This window comes from Macrosteles quadrilineatus, unplaced genomic scaffold, assembly GCF_028750875.1.
Source record: "Macrosteles quadrilineatus isolate MER2022 unplaced genomic scaffold, UCM_ALF_1.0 Scaffold_4__1_contigs__length_99947679, whole genome shotgun sequence".
Lineage (NCBI taxonomy): Eukaryota > Metazoa > Arthropoda > Insecta > Hemiptera > Cicadellidae > Macrosteles > Macrosteles quadrilineatus.
This window is the reverse complement of record NW_026542597.1, coordinates 14966373-14991685: the sequence shown is the minus strand read 5'-3', so window position 1 is coordinate 14991685 and position 25313 is coordinate 14966373. Positions and strand designations below refer to the sequence as shown.

General features: G+C 36.1%; 2 protein-coding genes across 3 annotated transcripts; one reads left to right on the top strand and one right to left on the bottom strand.

Moving 5' to 3' along the window:
* The first annotated feature begins 99 nt into the window (after positions 1 to 99).
* On the top strand, positions 100 to 24684 carry LOC128991393 (probable glutamate--tRNA ligase, mitochondrial). Of its 2 annotated transcripts, none has more exons than XM_054414220.1 (12): positions 100 to 144; positions 500 to 661; positions 1388 to 1524; positions 2527 to 2624; positions 3930 to 4125; positions 4918 to 5132; positions 5806 to 6031; positions 7317 to 7477; positions 8199 to 8347; positions 9198 to 9349; positions 10311 to 10431; positions 24560 to 24684. In XM_054414220.1, exons 2-12 carry the CDS (start codon positions 526 to 528, stop codon positions 24595 to 24597), a joined length of 1629 nt encoding a protein of 542 aa, XP_054270195.1. In that variant the 5' UTR covers positions 100 to 144; positions 500 to 525; the 3' UTR covers positions 24598 to 24684. The 2 variants fall into 2 exon arrangements, with proteins under 2 accessions (XP_054270195.1, XP_054270196.1); XM_054414221.1 differs by having other exon boundaries at positions 122 to 138; positions 517 to 661.
* Positions 11642 to 20310, bottom strand: LOC128991394 (multiple inositol polyphosphate phosphatase 1-like). Its single transcript, XM_054414222.1, has 10 exons — positions 20239 to 20310; positions 18760 to 18958; positions 18225 to 18359; positions 17123 to 17298; positions 15912 to 16022; positions 15513 to 15663; positions 14707 to 14807; positions 13614 to 13723; positions 12915 to 13118; positions 11642 to 11892 (listed from the first exon to the last, which is right to left on the bottom strand). Exons 2-10 carry the CDS (start codon positions 18926 to 18928, stop codon positions 11652 to 11654), a joined length of 1398 nt encoding a protein of 465 aa, XP_054270197.1. The 5' UTR covers positions 18929 to 18958; positions 20239 to 20310; the 3' UTR covers positions 11642 to 11651.
* Positions 24685 to 25313: the final 629 nt, after the last annotated feature.

The window sequence follows — 25313 nt, the reverse complement described above, 5'->3', positions numbered from 1 at the left end:
GAATCAGCTGGACGTGACAACCTGCTAAACTGCCACCAAAAAATCAGCTGAAACCTGAATTAGAAGACAGAAACATTCTTCTGCTGCTGCTGCTGATATGTTTTGTTTTGACTTTTGAGAAAATTATTGAACATAGAAGTTCAGGTTATTCATTCTTATTGCATTTTTTTATTGTCAACACTAATTCCATATAACTTACTAACCTTTTTGAATTTTATCAGGCCTGTCTCATCAGTGGATTTAATTTTAAATTGTTTTTTGTGATTCTAGAGTGTTAGGTTGTGGTTTTCTATTTTCAAACTAGGCTAAGTTTATTGTATGAAAGTTTAAAGAATTGTATAAGTTAGCCTAAATATAATTAAAGACCTTGTTTTATTTTTATTTTCTATATTTATTACGCTAACATAATCTAGTTAATTTATTTAAACCGGAACTTCTCTAAAACATTAGTCAAGTTACCTAGCCTAATAGATTATTGCATCATGACAATTTGAATTAGGTTGTGATTTGGTTCAGTAAAATATTATGCTTGGAAGTCAACAAATATATCAAACATTATTCAAAAGAAGTTTGATTTTCACATTCATGGGTTTACCTACATGTGTTCGGCTGGCTCATACTGAAAATGAAGTTCGCGTCCGTTTTGCTCCAAGCCCTACAGGTAAATAGTTTTCTTATTAGTTAAGTTAGCCTTTAGTAGTTTGTTGGATTCTTTTAGAGCTACGAGCTACTTAGTGAATGATATTATGTAGGCTAACTTACCGGTAACTAAGTTATTTTCCTTAAAAATGTAACTTATAAGTATCCCTACAACTTCCAACAGGTCTATCTTTGTCAAGTAGCCTACTGTAATGGTGAACAGCGGTTGTTGTAAAGGTCAAATCAAATCGAATGAACCTCTTTGATCACAGCAATAGCATGGAAAAAATGTTTTTTTAAATTTGTTTAAGTAGTTATGAACGATTTGATTGAATACCGGTAATTAAGGTTAAGGCGCAGATGGTAGTACAATAGACTATAAGTTATGAGTCAAAGGCTCATAGTCATAGGTCATCACTAAAAGTTTGCTGTACAATTCATTCTCGTTCTGTAAGTACTGACTTACTTAATATTGGTAATAATTGTACTTGACAAGGTCGTATGCACTGTAATATTTGTGTTCTTAGACCAATAAATCTCTTGACTCACCCCTTGCTTTGCCTGATACGTTCCACTTTATTTATTTATTTGAATAAATAAATAAATACACTTGCTAAAGGCTCATGAAGATGGGTAGATGAAATGTTAAAACTGGTTGCCAACCTAGGAAACATGTCTTTACCGCTTCGATTTCCTTATTAATTAGGCCTATAGATGGATATATTTGAAAGCTTTTGTTCCTTTTCAGGTTTTTTGCATCTCGGGGGCCTCAGGACGGCACTTTACAACTTTTTGTTCGCCAAGTCAAAAGGGGGAACATTTATCTTGAGGATAGAGGACACAGATCAGACCCGGCTTGTGGAGGGAGCAATGGAACAATTGCAAGTTAGTATGATGCCATAGAATTAGTTTTAAAGCAAAAGATTTTTTTCTACAAGAAATGTTTGAAACATAAAGTTTGACCAGAATAAAAGGTAGGCCTATACGTGTTTGTTGTCCAGTTTTAAGTATAGATTACATTATACTATAGTCTTCGGATGCCGACATACCAGAGTGCATATGTTAAAGCGGAGATTGAGTGATAAATAAGTGTTGAATGTATGAGATAAAAGCTTTGTTACTGGCTAAGATCAGCTTCTTTAACCTGGACCATTCACTGATCAAGAATAGCTGGGACCAGTTTAGAACCATCTAAATGTTTACTGACGTTTCTCAGGATCAGACCAGCAATCTTTTCATTACTAGACGGGCACTTTTAACTCATAAAATCAGAGTAAACATATGTTAACTTTAATCTGCTTACTCTCCCCCATGTATGTTGTAGATTGTTTGGTCTTGTTTGGTCTTGTTAAGACATATTTTTGTGTCTGAATGTACTGCCTGAGTAGGCCTACACTGTTTTCTTTAACTTATATGAACTGTAAACTTCAACTGTATACCCAATATGCTTCGTATCACATTTACGCCTACAAAACTACCCCTTTGCAATATTTTATATCAGTAAAATTCTATGTTAATATTGGTAATAGCCTACTTTTAAAATCTCCTATGGGGTTCTAGGACTTTTGAATCTAGCACATTGTTAAAAAATAATGTAGATGTTGTAAAAAGAATGTATGGTACGTTTTATGGTCTTGATCAAAACTAAACTAATTCCCTCTAACCTAGTCAACTGATTTGAACTTTGCCAATTGCTCTAATCACTCTCTTAAGTGGTAGAGCTCAACAATCCTGACAATCCCAATTACTAATGGGCCCTGCGACCCCCTCTAGAACTAGCCTGAAGTAATGTGAAAAACAATTCCATGCCAGAACATAAAGGAATAAGAAAAAAAATTCAAAAAACGACTCTTTTACTCTACTGATGTTATTTGTTATTTGTTACAGGAGGACTTGGAATGGGCTGGGATTATACCAGATGAAAGTCCTTTAAAAGGGGGAAAGTTCGGACCTTACCAGCAGTCCAAGCGACTGGATCTTTACAAGTAAGTTGTAGTTTATTTTACATCTGTACATGTGTGAGTGAGCTAATTACATTACGGTTTAAATTGTTGAATTTTACTCTATTGTTTTGTAGACTCTTGATGTTGGTAGATGGTTCTATTCAAGCAGTATTGAGCGTCTTAGTCTTTTACATGTTAACTGTAATGAATGTTGACAGATTTATGAGTAAGTATGATTAATTAGACAACCAAATGAATCAGTTCTGTGTGGTGCAAATGCTTATCAGAACAATACAATAAAATTAGTATGAGATAATATAATGTTGATAACAAGGCTGTGTGATTAAGTGAACATTCTATATTGTTGTTTTATTTTTTTCTATATAAAATACATTTTCAAAATAAATCTAATAACATTATAATTTTTTTAGGCCCTACTTATAGATTTTATTTGGTAGAACATTGAAATACACAGTAGACCAATGAAATTATAGCTTAAATACTGAACATTCAATCTTTAAAGAACCGTAAAAAAATTATTTTGCTTTAATATCAATAATTTTATTTATTTCATAAATCATATAACTATTTTTACTTCTCTAAAACACCAATTAAATTTAGACCACTATGAGTGTGAACCAAATATACCAAATTTCTGAATCTTGTAGAATAATCTTCAATACGGTTTTATACTCAAAGTAGGTCATGAAATTCTTTTTAAAATAGCAGTGTATTGGGAGTAGCATGGAAAGGGATTGAAGCCTCGTCCACACTTGGCAATTTGTCTCCAGAAACATCGTCGGCTACTGTCTCCGTTAGCAATGTCTCCAGATAATCGATCGAATGTCCGTGTAGATCGAATGTCGAACCCAAACCCACTGGTGTTTAGTGTGGAGTTGTTATCTTTGGCCCAACAAAGGCCAACACAACCTAGATTTCTGTAAGAGTCATTCTTGTTCGGTTTCTAAACCCTGCGCCATCTTCTAATCGAAGGCTGATCGTAGTTTTTGACTATAGTACGAACCTTTCTCAAAAAATTGTTAGGTCTACAATTGTTTCTTTCTTGGTACATCAGCCACATAGTAAAGTATGAAGCACAAACATGATAAAATTACGTCCTCTTCAGTCTCCATACTAAACAATGGTGGGCTAGTGTGACCGCAAAACAAATCGGAAACTTGTATATACGAACTTGTGTTGACAGACTGTCGGTCGGCTCTGTCTACAAGTGTGGATTAGGCATTTTGACTAAAATAACCACTGCACCAAAAAATTTACAAAAAAAAACACCAAAGTGGTACAAAAATTTAGTTTAATCAAAGCTCACTTTTAGGAGATTTGTTTCAGGACTGCAGTAGAACAGCTAATACAAAATGGCGCTGCCTACCATTGCTTCTGCACGGAACACAGATTGGAACTGCTGAGGAAAGACGCTCTACGCAGACGACAGACTCCACGATACGACAACAGATGTCGACATCTCAGTAAGGAGGAAGTGGAGGACAAGTTGAAATCAGGTGGACAACAATGTGTTAGATTAAAGGTAAAACACTTTTGCGTTAGAATATGAGCTCACAACAAAAATGTATAATTTTACTTTATTGACAAAACCGCACATAATGAATACTTTTAGTTTAGCTAGCACAGTTGCGATAATTAGAGTCCAGGGGCTTAGGTTCTCGCTAAAAAAGTCACTCAAAGATTTTAATTTTAGTTTATTGGACGTTTCCTACGCTTAGTGTTTTGTCTAAACTGAGTTTCGGGAGGTAATGGAGCTCCTTCCATTTTCAAGTGACTTAAATATTATTCTACATTTACATAACCACCCTGTCTAACCTAACCTACCTCTTTTCCCCACACATTAATTAAGTAGCATACGTAACATGATTAATCTCTTTAGCCAGTTTGATTTTGAGTTTTTAAAGTTTCCTAATCTTTGTTCTAGTTCTGGGTTCATAACACAAATTTACTCACTGAAATAGTCCCACACCAGGACAAAATATTTGTTGTGAAACCTTTGTTTGTAAGCCTACCTTTATTTCAATAAGCTTACCTTTGTTTCAATAAGGCCTGGACTCTTTTGTCTCAGGTTATATTGGGCCAAAGAAATAAAGTAGTTGAACACACTTGATGTAATTTTCTCGTCCTTTGAAATTAGAAAAATACCGGAAGTGATTAGGCGATTATTATTGCAGAGGCAATCGTGTCTGTCACACCGATGTATTTTGTAAATAGAAATTGTACACTACATTATACACTCTTATTATACTGATTTGATTTCTGAAATATATAAATATAAAGGTAGTATAGAAACGTAACAGATTGTATCTATCAGCTGGTCCCGGGATGTGAGACATACCATGACCTGGTGTATGGCAACATCACTCACGACGTTGTTGCTTGTGAAGGCGACCCTGTGATATTCAAGTCGGATGGTTTCCCAACGTATCACCTGGCCAATGTGGTAGACGACCACTACATGCGGATAACTCATGTTATGCGAGGAGTCGAGTGGCAGTCGTCAACTCCAAAACATCTAATGTTGTACAAGTGAGTGGATCCATTTTACTCTAATGGTTTTGGAGATATTGTTAAATTTGAAAGTAGGACACAGCGGCTATTCTGTCAGCTGAACCAATCTTGAAATTTTACTGTATGGTAATACAACTGTGCTAAATTGGGTGGAATAGTAGTTATGCTTGCCTTTGAATCTGAACATGCTGGTTCTATCTTGTGTGGGATTGATCTTGGACGCAGTAATAAATGCACTTGATCATTAAAGTCGTAATAATCCTGTCTAAAAACACAAATGATCTTATTAACACAGATCATCTCAGTCTATTCTTTGCATTCATATTAAGCTTAAAAATATGTACATAGGCACAAGACCAGAAATCGGGCCATTAATTACAAAAAAAAAACATAATAAAAATACCAATGACATTCAATATTACAAATAAAAAATTGTTACACAATAATGTAAAATTTAGATAAGGTTTTTACATATTTCCTCCATAAACAATTTCAGATTTCAAATGAAGTGAGTCGACTGGTAAGAAGATGGGGGTAGTCTTTTACTGAAGAAACTGTTGGTCTTAGTCAATATCAAAGCAACGGCTTTTCATTTAATGATACACTCATCTTTCATACATATTCAGGTAAAATACACTCAGTTGTTGTCCCATTTTTACTGGTTGTGTGATTTATCCCCTCCGGGTCGCAGAGGACTAGGTTGGGAGCCTCCTGAGTTTGCACATCTCCCTCTACTGATGAATGCAGACGGTACCAAGCTCTCCAAGAGGCAAGGAGACATAACAGTGAAGCATTACCGCAGTGATGATGTTCTGCCGCAGGCTCTCGTCAACTTTGTCACCTTCTCCGGAGGAGGCTTTCATCGAGACAACAGTGATCAAGTGAGGAGTCTCAGCACGGATCAGCTCGCTGCTGAGGTCAGTCGGAAGTTTTGTTAATTCCCAATACGTCTATTAGGTTTTCCCTTGACAGAAGATTCAAATAATTAGTTCTAACACTTAACACCCCAAGCCTATTTTTATTTTTCATTTAATTAGTTTTTAGGTTATGTCCTTTTATGTATTTTACCATATATTTATTTCAACACAATACATGTCAATTTTTAAGCATAAATATAAGAAAAATCTGTGTCCTCTATACTAATGTAAACAGAAGAAAACAGGTTTAGTGTTCAATAGTTATTAAACTCAATAATGCCGTCGACTTCCACCCATGTGAACAGGCATATTCAAAATTAAAATTCACCACAGACACTTTACAAATAAATAAAAATCTAATCGCAACCTGTTTTTCAATTCCTGTATAAATGTTAGAGTATTGCTGTGTTTTTTATTTTATAGTATAACTAGCTGTAACCCGCGGGCTTTGCCCCGTTTAACTTCTTAATTTTCAAGATGATCTCGTTCGCATGGCTCAATCACGTCCTGGTTGAAGTTCGTTCGCTACGCTCACTCACCTTCAGGTTAGCTCGTTCGCTATGCTCACTTGCCTTCAGGTTAGCTCGTTCACTACGCTAACTCGCCTCCAGGTTGAAGTTCGTTCACTATGCTCACTCACCTTTTGGTTGCAAATTAGCTGTTGTCATAAATGTAAAAGAAATAATAGTGCTGCACCCTGTTGGCAATCCTTATAACTTTAATGCTATTGAACATCATAGAACAGAACCAACTTGTTTAATTGAAACAGCTGTTAAGATTCATTAATTCCATTTCTTATAAGGTTAACATGGGAAACTCCAGAGCCACTGGGGCGGAGCCGATTGGACGGATCACAAAATTGATGGTGTATAAACCTATTCCATGAAATTCTACACGTATGTACCAAGTTTCGTGGCAATCGGTTCAGCGGTGTCTGAGTTTATCACTGCCAAATATACAAAATCCTCTTTTATACTTATAGATAATGTGTTTGCATAATTTTGCTAATTTGTATAGTATGTGAATTACAAAAATTTATATATGGTATTCATTTTGGTATTTACTTGTGATAGTCTTCCTATTTCATTGTTACTGACAGCATTTCAAAACTTTTTAAAAGTAATTTTTTTTGCTAAAAATTATGTAAGTGAAAAATATTCTAATTTGTGTTTAACGTACAGTTTTTGTGGTTCTTTTGCCAGAGTAGACCCTAGCCCATGCAGGTAAGCCTAAACCCCGCTATCCTAAAAATCCTTACTTATCAGGATGTATATTTTGGTAACAGTTTGATCTGGGTCTGGTTGGAGTAGCCTCATGCCGAGTGTCTCTGGAGCGATTGGACGACTTCAATAAGGCTGAACTTGCCAGACAAATGGCCAATGAAACTGAAATGGCTGCCTTGGTCAAACAGTTCCGATCCAAAGTGGCTGAAACTTATAAAGACCAGTGAGTATCATTCCGAGTCCTGTTTGTAAGCTGTATTCTGATTGTTGATTGGCAAAGATTTTGCATCTTGTGTTTGTGTTTAAATAGTGTTTTTGACAATTTCACAATAATATCACATTCAATACCATATTTGGTTGTGTGACAGTTAAGAGTTTAAAAAACCTACAAATACCTAAACAGCAAATACATGTTTTTTGCTGAACCTAGTGGGCCAGGGCATTACATAGTGACAAGCGAGCGGCGCAGTGTCAAATGAACCCGATTGCCAGGCGATTGGCTTTTAAATATTTTGGTCCGACAAAAATAGCGAATAATGTGTGGTGATGTGCTGCGTTACGATGAGAGTCGACATAGTTTTCTAAAACACCAACAGATAGCAGCACTGCTTGGAACTTGTATTGCCAATTGAAGGGAGAAAGACAGGACAAAAAGTTGATTTCTAAGCTCTCCAGACGGGGATTTTACGGGGAAATTTACAACCAACCTACACCACAATTATAGACTGCTATTAGAGACACAATACTAACACGTTCCAACCGTCCTCGGCTAGATCCTGAGCCATACTAACTGGGCAAACAATACATTGCGCGCTGTGTCCCTTGTGATGGAGCAGCCTTGCACCACGGCACGCCATGCGTCACCAGGGACACAGCCACTGTGAAGCACTGTGTAGCAGCGACTGTGATAACAGAGTATCGATTAAGTTGACCTTAAACTCCAGGTTGGAGCTGGACCTCAACGAGGATTACGTCAGGTCAGTGATGCAGTGGAGTCTGCAGAGAATCACTCGGCTGGGTCAGCTGGCCGGACCTAACTTCTCCTATCTGTGGGTCAGGCCACCAGTGACCAACATCAGTGAGCAGCAAGCAGGTGAGTCAGAACTCAATCCTCTCAATTCTGAGAAATTTTTAACTTTTTTGTACAGTAAATGGTGTGTTGTTTTTAAAAGAGTTAAAAGTTGTAATAAACAATCTCTACAACTTAACCCCAAAAAAACTAAGAACGGGTTGGTTCTCAAATAAAACCAACATTTTTTACAGCAGTATTGGTATTGAGAATCGTCTCATCCTTTACACTGTTTCTTTTTAAATCTTGGTTAACACGACCAATTCTGGCCCTAAATGCCATTTTGTCATTGGGCTATATACTAACTGCATAGCAGAGTAGTTATGTTGTGTAGTCTGTTTATGAGTTTGCTTGATGAGTGTTGAGAGGCCAGTGATGATGTCACGTAGACACCACTATCTGACAGTCTAAAAGTCATGGTCAAACATATGTTCTAGCGATGGGTAGATTCCAAAACTCGATTCTCGATTCCACCGATTCTCGGCTTTGGAATCGGAATCGAGAATTGACCGACCAAAGTTGATTCCGTTGCCGATACCTGACTCGTCTGCGAAGGTTGGAAAATTACCGCCAAGTTAATTCCTCGATTGTGGAAGATAATGATGTTTTTGTTAACGCCAGGGTTATTTAGGGTTTTTCCATGACCGCGAGAGACAATGACGATGTCTACACAACCGCGGGAAATGAACAAAATTTGTTGTTCGGAGTTTTGTGGTGACAGGGTTTTAGGGTTTTGCCATCACTGCGGGAGGTAATGACGATGCCTGCACAACCGCAGGAAATGTTTTTTATGTAATGGAATTGGAATCGAGAATTAAAAATCTGGAATCGACCCATCACTAATATATTTACACTGATAAGTGTTTGTTTGCAGAGTGGGTGTCTGCAGTGTATGAACATCTCCAAGCCACTGATGACTTCACTCAGAAACCGCTGTCGGACAGTCTACGAGTTGTGGCCAAACAGTCAAAGGTCAAGGTCATGGAGGTCATGCATCTCATGAGGATGATATTGTGTGGTAGAAAGGTGAGGTTTGAGGTTCAGTCACTACACATCCTGAAATACCCTGTTCTTAACTCAAAGTTGAGGCTAGGATTTTTCTAGGTTACTTACTTACTCTTACTCCTGTGGCCATTGGAAACCTAGGTGGTTTTTGGCCTCGCCAACCATGTGCCTCCAAGCTCTTCTATCCTCTGCCAGCTCCAAGTCTGCTCCCATTCCTCTCAAGTCTCAAGATTTTTCTAGGTTGAAGTTGAAAAACTGTATAACCTTTCTGAAGGTTAATTTGTCCCCCTAATTAAGCTTTGGCGAGTCAGTAAATAAATCGTAATGGATTACAATTACAAATCAAAGTCAGCGATCTTGAGTTTTCCGTTGTTACCACTAACATTTAATTTATCTATATAGTTATTCTTGTACTGTTTCGGCCACTGCCTTGCTTTGCTTGATACTTTCCATGCAGAGGCAGCATAAGGACTGGCAGATGCTAAGATGAAAGAATCTGCCAACTTTTTTATATAAAAAAGTAGTTATTCATCATACCTATTGCTGAAAAAGCCTTCTTGTAGGCGCAAAATATCAAATCAAACTGTGCTGTGAACTTTTGTTATACCAAATTTGACAAGGTCAATTACTACATGAAACACTTTCCTTGGATAATTCAGTAGGCATAAGACATAAGGCATGTATTGATCGGCAATACATGAATTTGATTATCCTGTAGTAGTGTGTTGTGTATCAATTCATTCTTCTTCAATATGTTCCTAAGCCAAGTACTCTTTCCTTCAAGAAACTAACCATGTTGTATATCGGCAATCACCTTTAGCCTAATTGTAATTTTCTCTTGAAAGATATCTAAACTTCCTATCCCTTTCAAAAAATACCCCTTGATTATCCATTTGGTTACCTTGTATCAATAATTAATGGTAGTTTATTTTGCAGGCTGTTAACAGTTTATTGTACCTATATCGATCTTTTGTTTCCACAGGAAGGTCCTGCGGTGGGAGAGATGTTGGAAATGTTAGGCAGAGAGACTTCACTGAATAGAATACAAGCTACGTTAAACTCTCATCAGCAAAGCAATACTGAAAAGACTTCTTCACAGTCTGGTGGGTGATATAGTAAAGTATAGATATATATCTCATATGCTTCTTTTATTTAAAAAAAAACCTATGTCCAATCAGTGTCGGATATATCATTAGGCCGCAGCTTTAGCCCCGTTCACACGGAACGAGTTTACAAGTTACACGTCGGCTTTTTACGCGCAGATTGTAAAATAGCTCAATGTAAACGACGTACTCGCTCAAAAGCTGCTTTTAAAAAAGTTCTAGAAAAAGTTGATTCTGCGGCTACTTTACATGCCTTCTCGCCAGCTTTTGAGCGAGCTAGCGTTTAAAGTAGCCCTTAAGGCCGCAAGCTAAGAGAGGCCGCAGCATATTGTTAAAAACAATTTTTTTTTTCAGAACAAAAAATGAATTTTTATTTTTTAAAATTATTAACTCTTTACGATAGCAGGTGACGATGGTGATGAGCCCAAGATCGTTTGAAATGTTTCACAATTTTACCGTAATTGCAGGGAATTCCCACCTAAGGAGCAGGGGCTGCTCGATTTAATTTGGCCTAGGAGCGCAAGCACCCTAAATGGCACTGTATCCAAATAATGCATTGACTTTTCTAACCAGAATTCACTATCCTACTGCTGAACTGATTTATATGAGTGTAAAGTATTCAATTACCTTGCAATATCATTTTGAGTCGGGTTATGTTTGATTGCAATTGCCAAATTTTCAGGTCTAAGATTCTTTGTGAATAAAATTATATACTGACCACAAAACAAATTTTGACATTATATACATTTACAAACAAAAAACTATACATTAGTGAATTAGCGTTACGGTGCATGCAAACTTTTTGCTCTCCTTGATTCTCCTATTCAGTGATATAGGCTATAGGTACTTTCATTAAAATACAACTTCAAAAAATCAATTACATTCTACTAGACACTTTTTAACCAAACTATTCTAAATTGGAATAAGGACCAAAATTAGAACCTACCTTGTGATGGTTATTGGTTTGCTTGAATACGAAAGTGTCCACTCTGGCACAAGAAATGCCAAACCTTTACACTACAAAAATTATAATTTTTCACTATCACAAGGCACAGGCAACATTTTCAACCAGAGGATGTAAACACAGCCTCCAACACACAAGTCCCGCACTATAACAAAACCCCTGAATCATCAGTGAATAGCTGAAATTAAAATTTATCAAACCAGGCCAAACAAACAGGACACAAGTTTATAAAATAAATTACATTTATGTACAAAAATTACAATTGTATTCTCCATGGACACAGAGCAAGAAACAGCAAAGCTAAGATGATGAATGTGTTTGTGTGTTGTGGGGAAGCTGCGCTGACAAAACAATCGTTAAGGTTGCACGTGGAGGAGTTGATGATATCGTGGTACTTGTCGTACAGGGTGTGCCAGTCACACAAGCCGTTGGTGCAGTTCTCTAACTCTAATGGCTTCTCGTTCAGGTACATCGCCACTTTGAATCCATCTGTGCAACTGAAACACATGATTAAGGATGTAACATATATCACAAAGGACTAGGTTTTTGGGGTTATAGTGAGGATACCAGGCTTGCCTGAATGGGAAATCGTCCAAACTGGTATGATAAAAAAGAACTTTACATTATAAAATATTAGAATGTTTCACTGTTACTTACACTATTTCAACTAAGAAAGCGAGTTTGTCAGGCCTATTGGTGGCAAGGAAGTAAAACAGAGTTCCTTTTTTGTTAACACTGTTGCAATAATGCCCTGGCCACCATTAGGCCTGAAAAACTCTCTTCCTTAGTTGAAAATTGCGTCAGTGACAGTGAAATACTCTGACGTTTTATTTATATAGTGTGAAGTTTTGTGTTTCCTGTGCCAGTTTGAACTCTTTCCCATTCACGTTAGCCTGCTGTCTTCACTTAAAATACTAAAAACATTATTATATTAGATTTATACAACGTTAACACATTAGGATGCCTTAAAATTTAAAGTTTACTGCTTAAATTTTCAATTGGGATATATGCTAAACCCAGCGTAAAAGTTCTTGATCACCTAAAAAAACACAGTGCTCAGCTCGTAATTGTAGTTTTTTGTAAATGTCCCTAAATAAAGAAACAGCTGGAAATAGTCTGTAAAAAAGCTACACAGATGATATCTCTATTATTTTACAATCAATCACGTCTAGCTAATAATATAAATACACCTAGTCGTTGCTGTCTCGAAGGTGACGGTAATGATAAATTAAAGAATTTGTTGAATACGCCAACTTAACAAAGTTAAATTGAAAAGAATTTGTAAATAATATGATATTTTATGTTACACTAACTAGCACAGCAGAAACTAAAGAAGGCATAATTTTTTGACAGTAGTACACTCTATTGGAGTGGCTCATTCAAACATGTTCTTTATGATAAAAATATCAACTTCCTACACCTGATCCATATATAGGTATGTCTATTTCAGTGGTATCCAAAAGTCAAAGTTCACGATCATTTATGTTTATACTTAAGGTTTACGACTAGTGTGCGTTACTTGTGAAGTGTGACGGCCAGGTTAGCAGCGAAGGGGATGTACTTGGCGAGCCGCCAGCCTCTCGTATTGTTGTAGTCAAACTGCGCTGTCAGTGGAACCGAGTTGTTCAGTAGACCCAGCCGAGACAGGAACCTCTCAAACATGCCGTTGTGAGTGAAGTAGATGACGACTGGGGTCGTCCCGTTCTGCTGATTAACTGTGGCACTGTAAAGTTCAACATTGAATGGCTGGAGTGGTTAAAATGCTAACAATATCAGAATGATGCTGGGGAAAAAGTGCAGAAGCAACATTACTAAATCTACAAAACAAAATGTTTGCATAAAAATTAAGAAGGTTACCTAAAAACATTGCAACAAACAAAACCTTAGAAACTTAAACCCTCAGCTGTGACGCAAACCAAACATGTTTCATGTTAATTTTTCACCAAGTATCACACCTGGCTCAAGGAATTTATTTAATATTCAGTTTTACCCAAAACATTGTTTGAATTCATAAAACTAACCGCAACTCTTCATTTTCAACAGGTTTATCATAATATTAAATAATTTTTTATATTCAAAGAACAAATTAAGAGCTTCCGATTCACGGAAGGATAATTTTTTAAATGTGTTTAGATACAATCACCCAAACCAAAAGCCAACAAATAAAAAAATTGAAAAAAAGCTAGGAATAATAAAAACAAATGTTACGATTTCTTACTTGAGTCTGAGGATCATATCTCGCAGCAGAGGACAGGCTACTTTGATGTTGATGTCCATACCAGGGCCATGTTTGTAATAATAGAGCAAGTCCTCTCTATACTCCAGGATCTATAGAATAACATATGACATTATATTATGCATACTTCCGTTCAAGAGAGTTTTTTTTAGCGTAAAACTTAATTATGAAAGAGAATATATACTCTGTGTAAAATTGATTACTTAAAACTTTGTTGAATCAAACCAATAGTGCTTAAATCATTAAAATATTAGGGACCGATCGTCTATGGTCCTCAATAAAAAGAATTGAGTCTTGTCAAAAATAATGAACATTTTTCACGGCAAAATCATAAAAATTTTCCATGGTCGTGGAGACATTTTCATCTATTGCTGACACTTTTTGTGATCGTGAAAATAAAAGCTCGGCTCATTTAATAAATCTTTTCCCTAGCATAATTTGGCTCGACCCGAAAATTCTATCCAGCCTCAGGCCCAACCCAATTTGAAAATATGAGTGACCCCCAAAAACATAGTAAATATTAATGTTATTTAAGAGATTTTTTCAAACAAGTTTTAACAATGTTTTCGGTTCTGGAATCTGTTTCCTAATTTCACTCCCGCCAACATTTTGAGACGTAGTGTCCATTGTATCCGAATAACTCTGTGTACCACTTGTTTTCTTTCAAGATTTTTGTTTCTTATTTCGAATACTGTACAGTTCTGTGTGGTCTTTTTTGTGTTATCACAGCTTTGGAAACAAAGATAATTAAGCATAACACGTTTGTTTACCAATCGTGTTATGTATTAAGTATTTTCTCATCTTAGAGTTCTGCCTGATCAGATTCCAGATCCTGAAATTCTTTGATTTTTTTTACTAATCGTGATGGAAAATGTCTGCAAAGACCCCTCAAATATAAACTTTCCAACGCCAAAAATCATCTTGAAATAGATAGCCTTGTTGTGACACAACAATTGTAGGGTTTTGTTTACATATTATTGACATTTCAAAGAGCCAAGGACATAATCCATATTGGCGATGTTTGTTGATATTGTTTTGTTAAATACTAGAGAATAAAGCAATACTACAACAGTACCTTGAGCTCCTGTTCAGTAAATGCTGCACACCACGCGGATATTTCATGTGGCTTGTATGCTTTGTCATAAGCGCACATTTTATACATGGCATCCACCTGGGCTAAACGGACAAACTTTTATTTCAAAAACAATAAAACTATAGCAACTCTACTACTTTACTCTATAATAGCTATACTTTACTACTCAACTCTGACCTAACTAACTAGAAGTTACGAGACATTTCAAAACAGCAATAAGCATCAAATCTCGTTTTGATATGTTTCAAAACCCATCGGGGAATCCCTACATACAAAAACTAAATTTAATTATTTTTGTCAGTTTTTATCAAAAACCAAACAAGGATTGATCAACTTTTCAAATACTTATTGAATAATAAATTAGCAAACCACTTTGCACTGGTTTCAAAATCATCCTGAGCTAACCTAAGAAAACAGCAAACATTCTAGGAAACCTGTTATAGGCTGTCTTGACAGTGGCATAGCAAGAGGGGTGGGCGGAGAACGGTTCACCAGGGGGGAGGGGGATAATAAATTCAAAAGTTTGAATATATTGAGATTGGTGAGCATAAATAAAGGGTAGGAGCAGTTAAAGGTAGCATTAAAATGACGATTTAAAACAACAGATATTTTCCAAATAGTACCTTCGGCTTCCGTCTGCTATAGGGGTTAGTTCCATAACCCCCCCCCCCCCCAACCACTCTGGTAGAGCCCCCATCAAAAAAAACAAATAATCCTGGTGTCAAAAGACCTTGCTACAGTACACATTGTTGTTTCATCAAAGAAGTAAAAAAATTATTTCTACCTACTGGGGCGGATGTCAAAGAAAAAGCCGAGTCGGCGACTGACTCGGTCGACCAGTTCACTCATGAGTAGAGAGTTGTGGAACCTGTCTCGCTGTTGCCTGATTGGACGACTGCCTGCGTAATCCAGCATCCAGGTACTGCAGTTCATATAGCTCTGACATAATCAATCAATTATAAAGTTTTTAGTGGATTTCTCTAGGACGATAGTTAAAGTAAGTTAATGTCATCAGTGTATGTTCAGTGTTTTTAAAGTTGAGTTTTAACCCCACGGATATGTATTTTTTTAATTGCTCTATGAATTAAATGTTTTTGGCCATGTCCTTTTTTTTCTTTTATCGTGCATTCCAAAAAAGGAAAAATGTGTTCTCCTATGTCTTATTTTATGTTATTTTAAGTTCTCACCCGTAGAAGAGCATTGTTGGGCTCAGGCTGCGGAATATCTGCATCAGGAAACAAAGCTCTCAAGAAATGTTTGGCACTTTGGTTGGTTCTGTCAGACTCCGTTATGAGAAACTGTAAAGCAATAAACCAAAATCAGTTTAATGTATAAACTATTTTCTTTTTTTTCAATTTGAGCCTAAGTGTTCTACAATTTATTAAATGTGAATAGTATATAAATGTTGCTAGAGAAATATAGTCATTGCTAATCTATCAGAGTGTTTGTTTCATGCCACAAATAAGCTTTTAAAACCATAAAATCCGGACATGGAAATCATTAGATTGATTCGTTGGTCTAAAACTTGATCTGAGCCTGATTTGAAGTTTAATTAACAAAGAATCCACCCACCCCATCAACTTCTACCTGAGCCGTCCACCTGTTTTAAGAGAAACTTCCATCCTGAAAGGTCAGCATATTTCAGGTATTATCTTTGAACTCTGATCCAAAGACCTATATATTTGGTCTTAAGTCAACCTTCCACCTGCATTTTTACTGAGCCTACCCCAACAAGCTTTACCACCAGGTGAACTCCTCAATGTAGCGATTCAAACCCTCAATGTATGATTCTGTCTTCTCACCGGGGAAACACTACCTCATTATACCTGTCATCTGCATTAACGACACTGACCAACCAAAAGAGCAAGCATAGTCGTTCTAAACTTGACTTCCAGGTAGCCTTCAGCCATTTTGGTTTGGTTATGAATGAATAAATGTTTTAAGTGCTTTATTTTAAAATAAACATTCCTCTCATAAACATGATCAAACACTTAATAAACAATGGTCTACGAAGTGTTTGGTTGGCACACCTGGAAAACACATTTATGAAAATAAGATTGAAACCAACATACACTTAATAACATACACAAATTTACATACAATTTTACATCCATTTTCAACAAAACTAAAAAAAATGGTTTGGTTATAATTGCATGGATTGTTATTAATTAGTGAAGGTTAGGTTGTGGTGTCGTATCAAGATAAGGACCGCCACTATGGCTTTCTATGAAGGTGATGCAAACTAACATAACTTAACCTAACCTAGCATAGGGCCAATTTCAATAGTAGCAGCCTTCTTTTTGAAAAGTCCTGGCTATGTTCCTCTATCATTCGGCTCCTGGATTTCAAAGGGTTACTTGTTGTGTTTAAAGTTTATATTGTAAGTTAAATCAGTTACCAGAAAGTTGTCCGGGTCGTACTGCTTGAACAGACTTGGCCACCTCTGAAGATGTCTCTTGGCCAGGGACTCCATGTCCAACTTGCCTTGTTGAGTCAGACGATTGCTCTCTGAGATTGGAATGTTGATCGTCCAGTTGGCAAGGTTCGTCAAATCTGCCTCACACAGCTCCACATCTGTGAACAAGGTTGACTTGGTTGCTAAATTGTCAATTATTTCTCCGTAAGATGAGCTACAGCATTTATTTGGAAGACATTGTAGAGGTCATCAAAGTAAATGTTTAGGTTGGTTGGATTGTAGTATGGTGCATGGGCGTCATATGGGGGACATATGGACAAGAGGGGGCTCAGGCCCCCCCTTTGATCTCAGGTTAATATTTTTTTAGATTGTGCACTAAAATACATCAAAGTTCAATAATACACACATATGTGTATAACAAATGTGTACTTTCACTTTGAATGTCCGTGTTAAGCCCTTTTTTGGCTAATTGCACCTTACTATTGTGTGAAGTGAAAAATCTATGATCAATAAGGATAGGATACAATAAGCAGAAAGAGTTAGATTTTTAGAAAGTTTATGACAAGAAGACATTAACCCCAGACTATTGTTCTTGGCTCTCAACCATATCAGAGCGGAAGACTAAAGAAGATCAGACTACAGTATTTTGTTGCATATGGCTCTAAGAATAAGTTTATTAACACCCAAAGAGGCAAAAGTTTATTTGGATCAATTTTGTTTTGTGTTTGAAGCTAAGCCAGAAAAAGTATTTTTGTAAAAAAAAATGGACAAGATAACACCAATCCGTTAACACTCTACCAAAGAATTTTACTCTTATACCTTGTACAGAAACATTGCAAACTTTACTATTTGAAAATAAACACACTTTCATAAAATTCTTAAATTGTCTAAGTAAATATCTATTTAGTTGTGCAAAAGCTTCAGTATCCAATAGTTGATGGTAAAACCGAAAAATACAACACATTAAAAGGGTTGGGTCTACTAAGATGTTTACTTGCACAATGCCTGCCAAATTTAACTAAACCATAAATGATTCAAGGCTCTTTAATGTGAGTTGATGAATGAGTGATGTAAAATTACTTACTGTTAAAAATTTTCTGGTTCCGTAAAATTCTGTTTTTGACACTTTTGAGCTGTTTGAGGGGGCGATGCTCCTCAAACATCGGATAGCGAGTCCCGTGACGAACCAACTCCCATAACATCAGTGGAGGTGAACATTCTGGAATTGCGAGAAACAACTACTTAAAAACATTAAAAATTTATACAAAAACACTTATACTGAGCATTACACTATAAGGAGAGAATGTACTTTTCACTTAGAGGTATTAGTTGGAAGTGTGCCTTGGCGGGACTCCCTTACTACAAAAAAGTAGGACCGCAACAATACCTACTAAACTAACAAAACTATAATGCATAATATTAGTATTTATACTCATCCCTTTTTCTTTTTTCATAATTTACATAATTTAAATTTACGTTTTAGAATTTTAATGTATTTTTCACCGAGAGCCCCTAGAGGTGCATGGCCCTGTACGACCTTTTCGCCTAAGGCTGGCTCTGCTAAAAACCATGACTCGACGAATATTTTATTTGTATACAAGTCTTTACCAAAAGCTTACCTTGGCTCTGGAAAGGGGGTGCTGACTCTTTGAATTTAACAGCGTAAGACGTTTTGGTGCCGAAGAACAGGTATTGGTGCTCGTCTTCCGCGTAACAGTGGTACTCGTCTCGGATGCGTCGACTTGCCGCAACGGCAAGTGAAGTTAGCAATACGCCGAGAGTCCCCATCGGCAAATAGTGCGCTTGAGGAAACTGAATCTGTGCATAATTTACTGAATAAGATGATAAAAAAATTACTTTGTAAATTGTTATCAAATAATATTTTAGCAAGTTATAGATACTTACAGGCTACTTGATCACTCCCTACTTTATAATGACAGCAATTTAACACATGTGAATATGTTTTCAACTGTTTATGATTGTAGAATAGATTGAGATGTTTACAATAACATAGTAGTAAAACAGAAAGTTTTCATGTATTTGTTATCCTTTCTGTGGTCCTTTGGGTTACGAGATATTTTTATTTAGCTGGTAAATTTCCTTTGTCTTGATTTCATACTTAAAATGTGCTCTGATATAGAAATAAGCTCCAAATTCTGTGTTTTAATATGTCTCTCTACTGCAATTGACAATCTTTTACTGTAGGTTATTCCATATAATTTGAAATCTCATTAAGGGACACTTTCTTTTCAAATTGGCACAAATAATTTAACTTTAGGTTACCAGTATATGCAAACTTAAATATATTAGTCGCTGATAAAAATATTAATGCATCAGCTTGATCTCAACACTTATTGTTTGATTTCAAACTTGATAATGAGTCTGAAAATAATTTAATTTGTAAAGTAATAAGTTTTAATATATTAAAAACAGTGCTACACAAAATTTTAATTTAAATTATTATATACATCAGCTACTAATGCCTAATATTTTGTCCAAACAATTGAAAACTTATGGCCAGCTTGTATATTACTGCTTTACATTTTAATTGAATATTTAAGAATTGTGTCTTTTAACAAAGAGTGTTTCTGCAGGTCAGTATATAGTATGGTACAGGAAGTCAAATCATCCTAATATAAGTTTATCGATAAATCAATTTAGTTATTGAACAAAAACATTATATTCAAAAGTTTGTTGCATAACACAATGCTTTTACTGAGAAAAAGTCTTAAATTAAATGAAAATGTGTCAAAACAGATAAAAAAGATATTATTGAATATTTAAGTAGCAAAAAAATCTAACCCTTATAGATATTTAATTTTGACTATTTTTGTTGGTGGCATAAAGTACCTAGCATAGCAATTTCTAATGGTGTTTGTATTGTTTTAAAGTTACTTTAATAGGTTGTGTCATTCTTAATTATTTTTAGATTGTGTCATGTAAAACTGTGGTTCCGCATAAGATCAGTTAAGAAATTAAGTAGTTTTAAGAAACTTATAAACTAATATTAGATACAATTAGCTTATTTGAAGCTACGTTTTCTCTTGTTCAGAAATTATTTAGCTACTTCAATGATTGAATCAAAGATGTATACTTACAAAAGTTAGTCATGCAGGGTAGTGGGTGCTCTGCTGCTGATAAGGATCTAATCACTGATAACATCAATTCACGTAATCAGCTGATTAGTCAACTAGTCCACGATCATGAGTCAGCAACTAAAGTAACTCAGGCTTTGCATAATAATCTACAAAGCAGTTACTTTAAACATTAAACCGTTCAAAATAAGAGATGTTTAAACAATTATTCCAAAGTGACATTGAGGGTTTGGGCACTAAATGTTTATACAGGGTGGCCAACAGGAACCGGACGTTTTTAAACCAATAGTATATGCATTACAGTTATTGTAGGGAGGGGTGTCACTGATTGTCATATTATGCCATTTTATTAACTATGGAGCAACAGACAGAAAACAGTGTGTTTGCTTATAATGAGTATGTGCAGAATGCCTATCACGGCAGCACAGTGACTTTTTTTAGTTCCATTTCATCTTAGACCCCATCATAGTTTCCCGCCAAAATACAATTCTATGGTGTGACAATTTTTGGAAAACACAATGCATCAAAAAAATCACTTGATTGAAAAATAACTGTTAGGACGCTGTAGATGTAGAATCGGTTTTGGCAAGCTTTGATTTTGTCTGTCTTGATATGCTCAAGCAGTTTTTTATTGAGGTCACAGGTGAGACGTTTGATAAACAATACCTATATTTATTTTCAACAAGATCCACCGCACTGCTAAGACCTTAATGATCAAGGTGTGTACTATGTTTCTAGTAAAGGTTATTGCAAGTTTGTGTGATTTTCTGTGGCCCCAACATCACCAGATTTGAGCGTAATGAATTTTTGCTGTTTGGTGATTTCAAATTTTGCGTCTACACTCACAAACCCCCAACCCTGATGGAGCTTACAGACACAATCAATCAAAAAGTGGTGACAATTAATGGTGGCCGTGAAATTCAATATACATCTTAACAATTAATTAAGCTGTTTCTTTTTTGACCAAAGACAACATTTTCAAGGTAAAGATTTTATCCTAATGTTAGTGGCACTGTTTCTACTTGGATAATCAAATCAGCAATAAGTTTTTATGTTCTTTGTATACATAATACTATTTACAAAAGATGTAATATTACAGAGTTATGACCTCACACTTTAAATTGGAAAATTGTACACACCACATTGATTAATGAAGTACCTAAGCATATTAATGACATCTAGGATCAAACTAGCACCAAATATTCAAAAGGAAAACAAAACTAACACAGTTTCATATATACATATTTTATTAAAATTCACTTCCAATACCTTCCCAAAAAGGGCGACAACAACATTAAACTATTCTATAGAATCCACAACAGTATCAAATGTATTGAAAATAAACTGTACAAAATATGAGAGTAAAAAATTATAGAAAAATATCTTTTCCATTTACACGCTTATTACAACTTTCATTAGTTTCATTAGGAATGTTTTGGATCTTACGATCCATCGGCAGTTTGATTTGGCTGGACATGTTAGTTTTAGTACTGTTCAATGGTCTTTGGCCTTGTTTTCATGTAAACGTACACTACGATTAAGAAGAATATGACACCTAAGACGGGCAAGACTACCGTTGTTACGTTCTTCTTGTTCTCAAGAAACTCTTTCTTCCTCTGCTTTCGCTCCTTTGCAGACTCCTTTGTCTTTCCTTTGAGCTGCCTCATTGTTTACCTGAAAAGTTGGGTGGAAATTAAAACGAAATAGGCTTATTTTAAATTTTTGTTTATGGACCATTGTGTTTGAAGGCGTAGTATGGTTGATTGGCTGTAACTTTGTAAATGTACTCTTTGTAGGCTACCTACTCTTGTTAGTTCGTCCCTGGTATTTTTTCTTCTTGTACCTACGCCAGTGGCATTTTTAATGAATTAAATTCAAACCTTTTTAAGGGAAGGCGGTCTAAAAAAAATGTAATTACAGCAGAACCCCTTTAATCCTAACCCCTGTAATCCGAACGCCCACTAATCCGAACGCCTCATTGCTGTACTCTATACGCATTACAGTAGTTCTTTATTGTATACTGTATTAATTGATATACGCACCATAATTGTTCCTATTGTAATGTACAGTACTGTTTATTCACTATGTTTACTACTGTAGCCTATTAATAAACAATGTATTTTACTTTATACTGTAAAGTATTTTTCACTTTTCCCGAAACAGTTACGATCCATTTTAGCCACGTTTTAGCTTATTGTTATGTTAAAACAATTAACAATAAGTTTTGTAATCCGAACTATTCAATAGTCCGAACTACCACTTGTCCCAATTAGTTCGGATTAAAGAGGTTCTACTGTAATTGGGGAGTGAGCTGGTCTAGTGGTTAGAGCGCGGGACTCCGGCTCCTGGGGTCCCGGATTTAAGTCCCACCAAATCACCAATGCATTTTATCCAAGTGATAATGCCGTAACCCCTAGGTCTAGCCTGAAGTAATCTGAAAAACAATTCCGGGCTCGTGCCTAGCGTCCTAGGACAAAAAAAAACTGTAGTTAAACATGGCTGACATTACCATCACCAAAACGAAGATGGGAACGCAACTGGGGATACCTTAGTCCTTAATGCAAATGAGGGTAGAATTAGATTATAAAAGGTGAGTTTCCAGGTGTAGCTTTGTTATTAGTTAACAAAGACCAGCTATTTTTAAGTCGGGACAATAAATGTAGATTCAATCCGTATGGTGGACATAATTCGATAATAAACACCTAGGCCTACTGCACAGAGAAGTAAGGTACAGAGAGCTTAATGGACCGTTGTGCACTGTCAACTCTGGTATATTGGGCCAGAAATATGCCTGTGTTGAGAAATTAAGAGCCTGAGCGTCAAGCACTGTGCGGAAATTTATATCTCACAGGACGCAGGACTTCCTCCACTGTGATCGTTGTAGTACGTGAGGGTGGGGGTGGTATTAAACTTTTCCCTAGACACCAGTGGCTAGTGCTAGACACCATGTAGGTGTACCATTGAGTGTTTCCTCTGTACCTACTGTAATTTTATCTAAACATCATCTAGGTCATCATTTTATCATTTATCTAGGTTATATAAGTAAAGAATATGTTTTTGAAAGTATTGCGAGTAGGCCTAAATTATTGTTTTGTTTTGAGGACATATTGGTAAGTTTTATAAGGTATGTAAGTTAGGCTAATTTTCAATAGGCCTAATTGTTTTGAGATGGATGTAAATATAAGATTAGAAGATCAAGTGACATCAAAATATTTTTTTATGAGGTTGGCATCCTCTATTAGCCTAGGATTTGCCTAAGGGTCTGCTTCCATTGCATAAAACATAATAGATTAAATATCAAGAGAATAATTTTACAGTTAAAAGTATTAAGTTTAATTAGGCTAACTGGTGGTTTCTAGAATCATGAATTGTGGGAGACTAGACCTACTGCATTTCAGTTACGATGTAATTAGACGTGGCACCATAACAGACTATAGCCTACATGGATTCTAGTGGAAATCTACAACCATATGGAATAATTATTTAGATAAAAAAGGGTATTATACCTACAAGAAACCTATTACATGTTTGAGTGTAGGCCTAGCTTAACTAATCAGGATGGTAGGAAACTAAAATGATACATGCCAAACAGGGTAGAGCCTATCATAATAAGTTAGTGTGTATTGTTTCATACTTTCTAATTCCCATCCTCTGTTGTTGCCAACTAATAATTTCGTTTAAAACGGGTTATTAATGTTAATAAATAATAGTAACTAGTACATAACAATAAAAAGCTGTATAAGTCTCTGGAGATACTAATATACATGTTAATCCTATTGATTATCATACCTTAGCAAAGCGTTGTTAAGGTACAGAAATATAATTCTGTTCAGTTGTTTACAGGAGAAAGAGCCTAGCCTGAGGAAATTTGAAAGTTTATTTATCTACTGCCACATAAGCAGAATAACACATACCAATCATACCAGACGACAACGACAACACCCCACTTCTTCTTATTCTTACTTTGACATGTCAACAAGAACAAACCAAACACGACTAGGGACAGCTGATTCAAGAACAGGCCTCCAGAGATATAATTCAGCACAGAAAGATAATAATATATATAATTAAATATGTATCTAAATCCTTGGATATAAATATAAAATATGAATAGTCGGGGATGATAATATTGTATCTCTGACGTGCTGAAACCATGGACTAAATCATAATGGCATAACGTAACCATAAATAAAACATGTTTTACAGTATCTATGACGTAACGTAAGGTAACGTTGACATCTTAGGCCATAGATCTCTAATAAGACATTTATTGATCTGGAATAAAGTCTTTGAAATTGGGAAATTTCAGATTTTCTAATTTCAGCTGTGGTCCTCCAATCGATGAACTTGTTGATGCTGTAGAAAGGGTGATTCAGCAACCACTCGTTCAGCCTCGACTTGAGCAGCCTTGGACTTGTGTTCTTGACCTCAGTTGGCAACAGGTTGAAGTACTTAGCCCCACTGTATGACGGCTTCATCTCGTACCGTTTGCTGTGATGAGCAGGAAGGTTCAAATTTCCAGCATTTCGGGTGCTGTAGTGGTGTGTGTCTTCATTTTTCGGAGCTAGGCCCTTCGAGCAAGCTAGTGAGATCACTTCCAATAAGTAACCGTTGACCACAGTAAGTATGTGCCACTGCTTAAAAGGTACTCGACAGCTCTCCTTCCAACTCAGGCCCGCCATTATACTCAGTGCTATCTTTTGCAGGATCAGCACACGTTTGATGTTGGTGAGGGAGGTGCTACCCCAGAGCTGAAACCCATATCTCAGACGACTCTCAAAGAGGGCGTGGTATGAGATTTTAAGAGCTGCCACTGTGCTAACAGTCTTAATGCGCCGCAGAGCGAAGATTGCAGTACTCAGCCTCATGCAAAATTCGTCCACGTGGTCAGTCCATGATAGCCAGCTGTCCAAGATCAAGCCAAAGATGTTTGATTGTTTCACTGGTATGGATGCCTGGATACACCATGATCTCGTTCTTCTTGTTGCCAAAATTCACCTGGTTGGTTTTTCCTTCATCGAAGACTAGGTCATTCATACTGCAGTATTCAACCGCCAAGTTTAGCGCAATGTATGATT

Excerpts from the sequence above, each read along its gene's own strand:
- LOC128991393 (XM_054414220.1), top strand. The coding sequence starts at position 526 with ATGCTTGGAAGTCAACAAATATATCAAACATTATTCAAAAGAAGTTTG. Across the intron at positions 4,126-4,917 it reads AACAATGTGTTAGATTAAAG|CTGGTCCCGGGATGTGAGAC; the intron begins GTAAAACACTTT and ends TGTATCTATCAG. Across the intron at positions 6,032-7,316 it reads CGGATCAGCTCGCTGCTGAG|TTTGATCTGGGTCTGGTTGG; the intron begins GTCAGTCGGAAG and ends TTTTGGTAACAG.
- LOC128991394 (XM_054414222.1), bottom strand. The coding sequence starts at position 18,928 with ATGGGGACTCTCGGCGTATTGCTAACTTCACTTGCCGTTGCGGCAAGT. Across the intron at positions 13,724-14,706 it reads TTACTGAACAGGAGCTCAAG|ATCCTGGAGTATAGAGAGGA; the intron begins GTACTGTTGTAG and ends GTTATTCTATAG. Across the intron at positions 13,119-13,613 it reads GATATGATCCTCAGACTCAA|TGCCACAGTTAATCAGCAGA; the intron begins GTAAGAAATCGT and ends TGAACTTTACAG.